Here is a 12,640-nt window from a genome sequence, read left to right as displayed (position 1 = left end):
CATTAGTCACAGCCAGAAAGAGTATGGCAATAACTCACCTGCTTTGTCCGTGGACAGCGGGGAGGATTGGGGAGGGAGAATGCCAGCAGCCCTTTGTTAGATAAGGGATTTGAAAATTCCACTGCTTTGCCAGAGTCTGCTCTCAACTTAAGTGGGAGTCCAAAGGAGTTGGAGGCTCAACAGGCTGATCCTTCCCTGAACCAAGAGAGGATTGCAGCTCAGAATACCACCCCAGCCGGGGAAGGGCAGGGTAGATTTTTTTTTTAAAGGAGGTCTAGGGGCTGTCATTGAGAAAGAGAGATCCAAGTGAGGTAGTTGTGCCTGATAAGTACAGAACACAGTTGTTGCAGTTAGCTCATGATTGCCCATTTGCTGGACACTTAGGAGTGGAGAGAACCTGTGACAGGCTTAAGCAGAGTTTCTATTAGCCTCATGTTTGAGACAGTAAAAGATGACTGTAATAGTTGTGACATGTCAGAAGTGTAAGAGATTAAAGGGACCCAGCAAGTCTCTTCTCAGTCATTGCCAGCATCAAGGAGGTGTTTGCAGAACGTCTATAGATATTGTAGGGCCTCTCACTAAACCTTCCAGGAATGGAAAGAAATACATACTTGTTGTGGTGGATTCTGCAACCAGCTACCCTGAAGCTGAAATGGTGGCTACTGCTATATTCACCTTTTTCAGCAAAGTAAGTTTGCTCAAAGAAATCTTGTCAGATCGTGGTGCAAATTTCATGTTCTTAGTTTTCAAAAAGTTATGGGAATTGTGTGGAATGAGGAATATAAAGGCTGCCCCTTATTGCCAAGAAACTAATGGTCTGGTGAAAAGATATAATGGGCCTTTGAAAGCTATGCTGAAGATGTATGTCACCAGGTGAAAGAATGACTGGGATGTGTTACTCCTTTATTTGTTTTCCCACACATAGAAATGTTCCCAAAGAACTACTGGCTGTGCCCCCTTTGATCTCCTTTACGGGAGACATGTGAGGAGACCCCTAGATTTAATTCAAGGGTCTTGGAAGGGTAGTGCAGAGGAGACAGGACAGCCTGTAGGAGAGGATGTCACTCATTTTAAAGAGAATTTAAAGGCTATGATGGACTTAATATAGCAAATCCTTAAAAGGAGTCAGGTGGTTCAAAAAGCTTGTTATGATAGGTATGCTGAAGAAAGACCTTTTGGCATAGGTGATTTGGTATTAGTGTTGATTCCAGTGAAGAACCAAATATAAGAGTGTTGGGAAGAACCTTCTGAGGTGATAGAAAGAATGAGGTCACTTATTATGTAAGGATGCCCTATGGCAGGGGAGCTGTGCAAAGTATTCCAATAGATTGAAAGCTGTGGAAGAAAAACTTGCAGTCTTCAGTCTTAGGTTGTTTGCAACAAGTCAGAGACAGTTTATTCTCAAACAATTGCAAGGGGGAGAGAACACACAGACATGGATTCTCCCTTCCTAGGCAGGTCTCCGCCAAACAAACAGTTAGGGCAAGCATTTATACCTTTTGATGCATACAATAATGATCAACAGCCCCATCTTGTTTATACATACTCCTTCCTGATATCTTACTTTTCTCAGCAGTTCCTGCTACAGTCTGCATTCCATTCTTATGTAACACAAGGTCAAAACTGCATCTCTTACAGTCTTCCCACTTGCTTCCCACTCACCCAGGCCCTGTCTTAAAGTCTCGTGTTGTTAGAGTGAACCTGACTCTTGCTCTATTCCTAAGAACACTAAGATGTCTGCGTTCAAATTCCCTTTATCCCTTTTTCCACTTCCACAAAGCTTACCATGAAAGGGAGATGGCAGTGAATGTGATTTGTTGCACTGATGAGGGAACGTTTACTGTCCCCTTAATTGATTTGGTCAGGAAGAATAAGGAAGCAGTTACTCTGGAGAGCACTGAACCCCACCAAAAGCAGATGTTAGACCTTTTCCAACACTACAGACAGGTATTTTCCAACCGGCCAGGTTTAACTGACAAAATTGTTCCTAGCAAAGCATATCGTGCTAAAGGAGAAATGCAGAAGAAAATTCAGGAGGAAGTGGAAAACATTCTGGATATGGGGGTGACTACTAAATCAAAAAGCCCCTGGACATCTCTGATTGTGATGGTACCTAAAAGGGATAAAACCAGGAGGTTGGGTGTGGACTTTAGGAGGTTAATAGCTATCACACGACCTGACCCGTATCCCACACCTTGAATAGAGGACCTACTGGATCTATTTGGGCAGTGCAAAATTCATAAGCACACTGGATTTGACTTGTAGGTAATTGGCAGATTCCCTTAGATGATGATGCCCAGGAAAAATCAGCTTTTACAGTAGAATCAGGAAGCCATCTTGTGTCATTTCCATTTAAAAGGAAGCGACACTTTGAATTCTCTCTTTAACCTACTTTCAAAAGCAGTCATAATAGATGAACTTCAAAGCACTGTACAGATATTAATTTTTAAACTGTCTAAAGGGAGGCCTACACTTAAAATGCTGTATTGGTGAAGCTGCACCAATGCAACTGCACTGCTGTAGCGCTTAAGTGAAGATGCACTTATGCTGATAGGAGAGCTTCTCCCATTGGCGTAGTTAATCCACCTCTCCGAGAGGCGGTAGCTATGTCAACGGAAGAGCCGCTCCTGTTGACATATTACTGTCTACACAGGGTCTTAGGTCGGTATAACCGTTGCTCAGGGGTGTGGATTTTTCACGCCCTGAGTGATGAAGTTATAGCGGTCTAGATCTGTAGTACAGACCTGGACTAAGAAATAGGTATCATCCTCATTTTACAGTATATGAGAGTCAAAATGTTCAGAAGTGACTAGTGATTTTGAGTGCTCAACCTGAGACATTTTAAAAAGTGCCTGATTTTCAGAAAATGCTGAGCAATACAGTCTAAAAATTGGGCTCTTTTAAGGTGTCATAGTTTGGGCAATCAAATATTGAGGCATCCAAACTCACTTTTGAAAATCTTGGCCAGACAGATTGAGTGATTTTTCCCAAAACCACATTGTGTTTCAGTGCCAAAACCAGTAATGTAACTCAGGAGCAGTCTTGACTGCCAGTCCCTAATCAGAAACACTAAATAGAACACATGGGGTAAATTCACAGCTTTCAAAGTTTGGGGATTTAAAGAGTGCATGTGACATTTAGCTGGTGATATCCTAATCACTGGAAAGGTCTACTGAAGAAAAGTACCTTCCCACTCCCTTCTCCATCATACTACACAAATCTTATTTCTTGTCCAGATAAACGTTGTTTGTTACTATTGTCAGATACCAGAGGGAGTGTGCTCTAGTCTTTAGATAGTTGACCAAGAGTCAAGACTTCTGGATTCTAATCCCAGTTCTGCCACTGACTCACCACATGACTGCATATCACAATCTGTGTGTTCAATACCTCATTTTACACTGGATACACTTCACCACACAAGGGGTTTTAGCTCAAGTTTGTACAGTGATTTCAAGATGTAATTTTCATGTATTATTACTCCACAAGTGGAGGGCTGACATATACTTCTTTGCTCTCTTAATTTGATATTACAGATTTCTAGAGTGGTGGCAGCTGGAACAAAGGTTGAGGTCAGAGTAGTTACACGTTGTCTGCATTCATTATAACTGATGCTACTATTAGAAAGCAGTCAGTCAGTCTGGAAGAGATCTAATTTGCCATTGAACAACAAACCAGGAGTGTTTATTCTGCTACTACAGCACCTGTCAATTTTAGTTTGTCTTTTACCAATCCCATGAGAAATCAAACATATTGTATGCTGGAGTTTGCTTCTTTCTCCACTAAGAGAGAGAGAGAGAGAAAGAAAATTATTGTATGCGAGGATAATAGTTTTCCAGTCTATAAAATATGATACTCAATTAAGAAAAAAGAATAGAGGCCTGTGATCTAAGCTAATTATTCCATCATATAATGTAACTGGTTTCTGCAGCATGTTTCTGGTATCGCACTATGTAACAATCATTTATTTGTGTATGTTTTGATGTACATTTACTGTTACAAATAACCCAACAAAACATTTAACCCTGGAAACTCACTAAAAACTTTTAACAGATTTAAGCAGGCTTAGTCTCACATCCTCCTATTTTCCCTCCAAAGCAATCTCTCATCTAGTTGTCATTTTCCATGGTCAGTCTAAGTATTAACATGGCACAGAATGGCTGGTTGATATCTGATTAGATTCTGAATAAAGAATCCATCACTAGGGTACAAAAGCCAGCTCCATTTTGTGTGGAGCTAGTGAAGTACTTTGCAATCTTTTCAGCACTTCAGTGGCAGAGTCACAACAGCATGAGGCTGTAAGCAAAATCCTGTTGGACTGTACCCTGTTGTGGTTATTTCATTTCTGCCTATGTAGCAAATCCAAGTTTACTGAAAAGGTTAACTAAATTCCCTGGTCAGGGAACTGTGAAAAAGCCAGGACTCCTGGGAATTAGTCAGCCAACTCCGGATTTTGCGGATGTGGAACTGCAGACTACTACTGAACATATTTTCACTGCTGCAGAAGTGATGTTGAATTCCCTAAAAATCATCCACAGAAACTGGCTCTGAAGCTCTGCCGAATTCCAGGGGCACTGCTTATGACCACAGTCAGTCTGAGGTATTTAGTTTAAGAATGATTAATCACAGATGAATTGGCCTTTTGTTTCTTTTCTGCCATTTCAGAGTCCTTTCTAGTGTTCCATCTATCTGATGTCTGGCCACGTCATGATACTGAAGTAGACTGTTTGAAATAATTCCATTTACTTTGGCCTGCATACAAGTCTGGATAAAGAGTTTAGTCAAAACACCTCTTCATATCACAGAATGTCCTTAAAACAGTACACAGAGATAGCATGGCAAGAAGCTATTAGCTCTGTTTCACACTTTAAAGTACTTCAGTTTTTATTTACAAACACTTAAACACACAGTTTATGCAAAACCAGATCATTGGCCAAAGTAAGCAACAACATGAACTAAAATTAAAAATAATTTGCACACAACTATTAGAGTTGAAGAACCCTGGGAAAACCCAGAGGGAAAGCAAGCTCTGTCTAAAATAAAATAAAACTCTATTTTATAGTCAATATAGAATAGAAGTTAAAAAAAGAGTAGCAAACTACACACTAATTGTTGAAACCAGAATAGCAGAAACAAAAAGCAGTTTGATAACAACCACTAGAGAGCCAGGGATGTAACAGTCACAGAAAGTGTAAGGGAAGCAAAATACACTGTTTGGGGGACCTTTAGTCAGAAGAGACTGGAAGAATGAGAAAAGGAGTACTTGTGGCACCTTGGAGACTAACAAATTTATTTGAGCATAAGATTTCATGAGCTACAGCTCACTTCATCGGATGCATTCAGTGGAAAATACAGTGGGGAGATTTATATACACAGAGAACATGAAACAATGGGGGTTACCATACACACTGTAAGGAGAGTGATCAGGTAAGGTGAGCTATTACTAGAAGGAGAGCGGGGGGGGGGGGGGGCACCTTTTCTAGTGATAATCAAGGTGGGCCATTTCCAGCAGTTGACAAGAACGTCTGAGGAACGGGGCGTGGGGGGAGAATAAACATGGGGAAATAGTTTTACTTTGTGTAATGACCCATCCACTCCCAGTCTTTATTCAAGCCTAAGTTAATTGTATCCAGTTTCCAAATTAATTCCAATTCAGCAGTCTCTCGTTGGAGTCTGTGTCTGAAGTTTTTTTGTTGAAGAATTGCCATTTTTAGGTCTGTAATTAAGTGACCAAAGAGATGGAAGTGTTCTCTGACTGGTTTTTGAACGTTACCATTCTTGACCTCTGATTTGTGTCCATTTATTCTTTTACGTAAAGACTGTCCAGTTTGGCCAATGTACGTGGCAGAGGGGCATTGCTGGCACATGATGGTATATATCACATTGGTAGATGTGCAGGTGAACGAGCCTCTGATAGTGTGGCTGATGTGATTAGGCCCTATGATGGTGTCCCCTGAATAGATATGTCGACAGTTGGCAACGGGCTTTGTTGCAAGGATAGGTTCCTGGGTTAGTGGTTCTGTTGTGTGGTGTGTGGTTGCTGGTGAGTATTTGCTGCAGGTTGGGGGGCTGTCTGTAAGCAAGGACTTGCCTGTCTCCCAAGATCTGTGAGAGTGATGGGTTGTCCTTCAGGATAGGTTGTAGATCCTCGATGATGCGTTGGAGAGGTTTTAGTTGGGGCTGAAGGTGATGGCTAGCGGCATTCTGTTATTTTCTTTGTTGGGCCTGTCCTGTAGTAGGTGACTTCTGGGTACTCTTCTGGCTCTGTCAATCTGTTTCTTCACTTCAGCAGGTGAGTATTGTAGTTGTAAGAACGCTTGATAGAGATCTTGTAGGTGTTTGTCTCTGTCTGAAGGGTTGGAGCAAATGTGGTTGTATCGTAGAGCTTGGCTGTAGACAATGGATCGTGTGGTGTGGTCTGGATGAAAGCTGGAGGCATGCAGGTAGGCATAGCGGTCAGTAGGTTTCCGGTGTAGGGTGGTTTTTATGTGACCATTGCTTATTAGCACGGTAGTGTCCAAGAAGTGGATCTCTTGTGTGGACTGGTCCAGGCTGAGGTTGATGGCGAGATGGAAATTGTTGAAATCATGGTGGAATTCCTCAAGGGCTTCTTTTCCATGGGTCCAGATGACGAAGATGTCATCAATGTAGCAGAAGCAGAGTAGGGGTGTTAGGGGACGAGAGCTGAGGAAGCGTTGTTCTAAGTCAGCCATAAAAATAATGGCATACTGTGGGGCCATGCGGGTACCCATAGCAGTGGCGCTGATTTGAAGGTATACATTGTCCCCAAACGTGAAATAGTTATGGGTGAGGACAAAGTCAAAGTTCAGCCACCAGATTTGCCAGGACATTATCAGGGATACCATTCCTGACAGCTTGTAGTCCATTCAAAAACCAGCCGGAGAACACTTCAATCTCTTTGGTCACTCGGTTACAGACCTAAAAGTTGCAATTCTTCAATAAAAAAAGCTTCAAAAACAGACTCCAATGAGATGCTGCTGAATTGGAATTACTTTGCAAACTGGATACAATTAACTTAGGCTTGAATAAAGACTGGGAGTGGATGGGCCATTACACAAAGTAAAACTATTTCTCCATGTTTATTCCCCCTCCACCCCCCAGTGTTCCTCAGATGTTCTTGTCAACTGCTGGAAATGGCCCACCTTGATTATCACTACAAAAGGTCCGTCCCCCCCCACCCCTGCTCTCCAGCTGGTAATAGCTCACCTTTCCTGATCACTCTCATTACAGTGTGTATGGTAACACCCATTGTTTCATGTTCTCTGTGTATATAAATCTCCCCACTGTATTTTCCACTGAATGCATCCGATCAAGTGAGCTGTAGGTCACGAAAGCTTATGCTCAAATAAATTTGTTAGTCTTTAAGATGCCACAAGTTCGGCTTTTCTTTTTGTGGTACAGACTAACACGGCTGCTACTCTGAAGCCTGGAAGAATGAGGTTGTTTAAGCATCTGTAGCCACTGATCAGTCAAATTTCTCCATTCTGAATTACGAAGCAGCAGATGGAGGCGCAATAGAGAGAAAGAAAGGATCTTTCCCAAGGATCTCTCTGGAGTGATTGTAGCTGAATTTGGTTACTTGATTTCATAATTGTACCGGTAAATACAGACCTTTAAATGGGAAACATTAACAGTTGTTAAAATACATGGGAACAGTCCGAAACCAACATCACTATAAATTAAAATGCTTTCTTGTGCCTGGAGCTTTGTCACAGACTCCAAAGGGCTGAAGAAAAAAGGCACCATGCATTATGAATCTTGGAGAGCTTTTTTGAATGTGGAAACACTGACATTCTTGAACTTTCCAGCGGACTACTTTTTCCAACATAAAAACCATCACATTTAACAGAGTAAGTCTGAAAAGTTTTACCAGAAGGTCATGAGGTTGCGTAGAAAAGTTTTCGTTCCACCCTAAAATAAATGGAATAATATCACTGCGTAATGTTTATTCACTATATTTTTTCCACACACTAACATATTGGTTAACTGGCTTACAGAAATCCTTAAGTTTGTGCTTTTATTTCACCAATTAATAAATATTAACCCATTATGGAAGAAAATCTGGAGAGTGATGGGAATATAAAGAGCTCACAACAGGGTTTTTGAACATTCCTGTCCCCCACTTCCAGTTTAACAATAATTTAATTGGTGCTATAACTACTGTTTTAAGACACATTTACAGTCAAATGGGAGATCTGAGAGGTGGTGTCAAACATTACTCCTTTTTAATAACTACTGTAGATACATGTCTGATCCCCAGGGCTGAAAAATTATCCTTTAGTCATTCCACCTTTTGCCTGGAAGTCAGAATAGTTAAGTGCTATTATAGTGCCATGGGACTTAGGTTCAGAGGATTCTTTTTCCCTATGTTCTAGCCTCTGATCTTCAACCAGCATTACACACTATTTATCACTCTGTGCCAAGAGTCATATGAGCGTTTGTGGAAATAGCATCTTTTGAACGAAAAGGGCCCACATTTACCATTAAAGATGTAATTTATTCATTGTTAGTAGTGACTTGCTCAGCTTTGCTAAAAACATTATTGGTGTTAAGCCCAGGCTATACTTGAAGGTTGCACAAACCAAGATAATCTTGCATAAGGATTTACATTAACTATAAAAATATAGTACACAAAAGATATAAAATACACAGGCCTCTAATTTTTCTTCGGCAAAATTCACTTCAGATGCCCAGTTACCATTGTGATAAGTACAAAAACTACAGATGGAGCAACCTCCCATCTGCTCTCCATATAGCTCACAATGCAATCCAGCACTTACTTACAAAGGAAAAAGGAAGCCATTATTATATAGTGACTACCCAATGTTATTCTGTTCTAAAATTTTTGAAGTTGGAATCTTACATGGTCTCAACAACAGAAACAGCGTCCAAAAGGGATATGGTCAGTGATCAGCATTCCATAAAAGTGCCCAGTCAGAATAGGGCTCTGGTGTTTACGAATGTGAGTTTACATTCTCAGCTTTGAGCCACATTTTTTATTAAAGATTTTAAAATGCCCACCTGGGCAGTAGGCACTTTGCACAATATGGTCTCTTTTTAATCTGAACACAACCAATTACGGCCCCAATCCTGGATTGTGACTCATGAAAGCAGACTGCTGCATGCATGCAGTGCCCAGTTATTTTAACAGCAGTCTGCCCTCATGGATCATAACCACAGGATCAAGGACTTCAATTTTACATCCACTTGAAGTGCAACACTACCACAAGCTCACTAAATCATAATAAAAATCACCACTCTGATATATCCCAAGTCATCAGCCACCCCTTTCCCAAACATCGAGGGAAAACTGAAGTCTTAGCAAACCATTTAGGAGATCAAAAGATTTGAATTCTGGCAGATGAGATGATTCAGGGAGAGTCTGAATTCCAGAACTGCAGTGTCGTCATTGAAAATGCTCTGCTAGCAGCACCTTCCTTTAAAGCCAAGGGGTGGGGGGAAGGGGAGAGATCCCAGCTCAAAAGACTTCATATATCAACTGCAGCAGCATAGCACAAAAAGAAGGGAGGTCACCAATAAAACCCTATCCCAACCCTTTTTTACTGTATTGGTTAAAAGCAAGAACATCTTCAACTCAACTCAAGCTGAAGTTGGCAGCCAGTTGTTAATATGTATATTCCCTTCTAAAGTCACTACTTAATAGCCACAGGGGGACTATGTTCAGTTTCTAAATGGTCTCAAAATGTATAACCCTGCAGAGCAGATTATAGGATGACTAGTTCTCTCAGGACACCCCTCACTCCCATCTTCTCTCCTCCATCATTTGATTGTGTTCACCATGACATCAGCTGAACAGCTTCTAGCCACATCTCTTCATATTTTTCCAGACTGGCACCATTGGAGGAAAGGAGTTATTAAAACCAGGACTAAGCAGAGTATTCAATTTAACACCAATATGTCAAATTAGAAATTTCTTGTATAATTATTTAATCCATAAAACCACCACCAGTCATATATAAAACCACTCCTCACTTCATAGGAGAGGTTTCAATGCTTTGTTTTAAGGTTTGTTTCCAGAGTATTACTCAGAGTAATGAGGGGGGTATTATAGAATTAATGTCAAATTGGTTTGCAATGACATCACATGTGGTGACTGTTAAATGGAAAAACCTGAAACCTTTTCCATAAATCTTCATTCTCCCTCCTCTCCTGCTATTGAATGTGTTCTGTGTATGTATAGGTTTTTTGGGGGAGGGGGTTTGGTTTTTTGAAGTCTTTCTGGTATTGCAAATGCAGAATTTCAAAATTGGGACATTTAAAGTTGTCTAAGAACACAGACATGTATAGGTTCAATAAGGACCAAATACACTCTAGCACCCCATTGATGTCAAAAGAGTCGCTCATGTGTAACTGAGGACAGAGTTTGGTTCCGAGTAACTAAAAAGGGCATAGAATATCAAATCAGCCCTACTTCCATAGTAGGAATTTAATAGGAAACAGCGTGCAAACTGGAAGCATCTACAAAAGGTCAAATTTTCACTGGAATCAGTTTAAACTAACATAAACAGTAGAATTTACCTCACTAGAACTCAGGCTACATTGTGGTTAATAATATAATTGCAGAATGGCTGTGGAGGTCAGTCATACATTTGCACCATTTAGTCTTTACAGTTTGATAGCTTGTTGGCTACTTTAGTAAGTTGGCTTGTGTGTGAGCTTTCCTCCACCCTGGATGCAAAGTTCATCTTGCCAGTAAAGTTACTGCCAGTGGCTGACAGGTGATTCTTAATAATGATATCCTAAAGAGTTGAGAGATAGTGTTTGTCTTATCAGTTATAAATAGGTCTCTTCTTATTCAGATACTTTATTAAGTTAAATACATTCCTCTACAAATGTTGCATTGCATAATAGATTAGGGATGTTAAACTGTGGTGCCTTAATGGTCATGAGTCATCCCAAACTTCTAATGTATACCAAAAATCATGGCAAGTAATTAAAACCCATAGTTTCAGCAACTGATGTGATACTCTAAGGAGACATGAAGTCAGAGGTGGTATTTTGCTATTCACTGACTTGTCTACAAATGTAACTGTTTCTTTGGTTTGGCTGGTGAATGCAGATGATAAACTGACGCTGGCAAAAGAAAAAGGGATGGTCACTTTTTTAAACAAAACCAGGCTTGTTTTGTCAGCTAGAGAAAAACGAGTAATTATGGACACATGCTGAACGTGGGTCACAGCAAAATTGAGATGGCTCTTGCCTCACTTTCAATTAGACAGCTTAGAAGCTTTTTTAGACATTAGAGCGCCCTGGTATCAGAAACTGAAATCTCAGCAGGTCTATTAGCATCCTTTCTACCAATCAGCGCTCAAAATAAATGCAACTCTGACTGCATTCAAACTTTATATTAGTTATTTTTGAACAGAAGTGGCAATGAGCTTTTTACCTTCAGCTGTATTCCTTTCTGTTGCTAGAAAAAGATGTTTCAGCCAGCAAAAGAAATGTATTAATACAACACATTTATTTTGCTATGTTTCATTGTTCTGTAGACTTTTGGGGAACATACAACAAAACTGAGATCAAGAGTTGAGTAGGATTCAAAAAAGAATTTACATTCATAGAGATAATGAGAGCACCCAGATTCACACTAGATTTAAAAAAAAATAGAAGGGACAAAACCCTCATACTTCAGGACATAAGCTGATTTAAACTAACATGGGTTAAGAACAAACTTCTGATGGGTTGGTTATTCCAAACTCTCTATGGGATTCTTGCACCTTTTTCTGAGCAATCTGCTGCTGGACACTATCTGAGACACAATACTCAACTAGGTGCCTACTGGTTTGTTCCAGTACAGCACTTTCTGTGTCCCTATTACAAAAAATTAAATAGGAGAAACCCAAGCATACCTAGGAGCTATGAAGGTATGTTAGTTGTTGCCCAACATTTCCATATTCAGTCACATGTGATTTAAAAAAACAAAACAAACAAAATGACAAGAGTACACTGCATGACATATTGCAAATCTGGTACACCCAGGTAACCAGTCATATGACATACTCCTGTCTGACATCCTTGAAAGCTTCTCCTAGTGAAAGAAATTTTTAAGCCAACTTGTAATAAATACCACATACAAATCAATTTGCAAAAAAAAATTCATTCGTAAGCCAAGTTAAATAGTAGCCAACATTCGACTATAACCCTGCAAAGTCCATGTTAACATCCAGTATGAGAATTATAAAATAGTATGATGATCACAGTCAGACATTTCAAACAGCATGAAATATGCTAATATAGTAATAAAAACACTTTTACCTTATATCTCATTTTAGGACACGAATGAATGTAGAAACCCATATAGTAATAGCACAGCTCAGAAGCTTTTTCATGGAGTTGCCTAGTGAAAGCAATTTCCCTGTGAAAGTGAAGAAAAAGGAATAATTTTGAATGCAAGTCTTCATAGATACATGTACGCTTTTTATAAAGGAAATACACTACAGTTACCTAACTCTTGGCTGAAGAAAAGCACAAAACTCTAGTCAAGTAAAGAATGAAAATTGTAAACTCAAAAGCAATTTTATTTCAAAACCACAAAAACTCAAAACACCATTTCAAGCAAGAGAGCCTCATTTTAGGCCTACCAATTGGCTGATCTGAATTC

At 40.0% G+C, this 12,640-nt stretch overlaps 1 protein-coding gene across 7 annotated transcripts in view; it reads right to left on the bottom strand.

Annotated features, from left to right (window-relative positions):
* Positions 1 to 12,640, bottom strand: part of ATE1 (arginyltransferase 1) — a 182,316-nt gene that overhangs the window by 85,483 nt on the left and 84,193 nt on the right. For all 7 annotated transcript variants that reach the window (XM_048856322.2, XM_048856321.2, XM_075131044.1 and 4 more), the window contains one exon: positions 12,295 to 12,394. In XM_048856322.2, the coding sequence (XP_048712279.2) occupies positions 12,295 to 12,394 (100 nt within the window). The remainder of the gene's footprint in view (positions 1 to 12,294; positions 12,395 to 12,640) is intronic.

Source organism: Caretta caretta, chromosome 7 (assembly GCF_965140235.1).
Source record: "Caretta caretta isolate rCarCar2 chromosome 7, rCarCar1.hap1, whole genome shotgun sequence".
NCBI lineage: Eukaryota > Metazoa > Chordata > Testudines > Cheloniidae > Caretta > Caretta caretta.
This window is presented reverse-complemented; position numbering and strand designations above follow the sequence as displayed.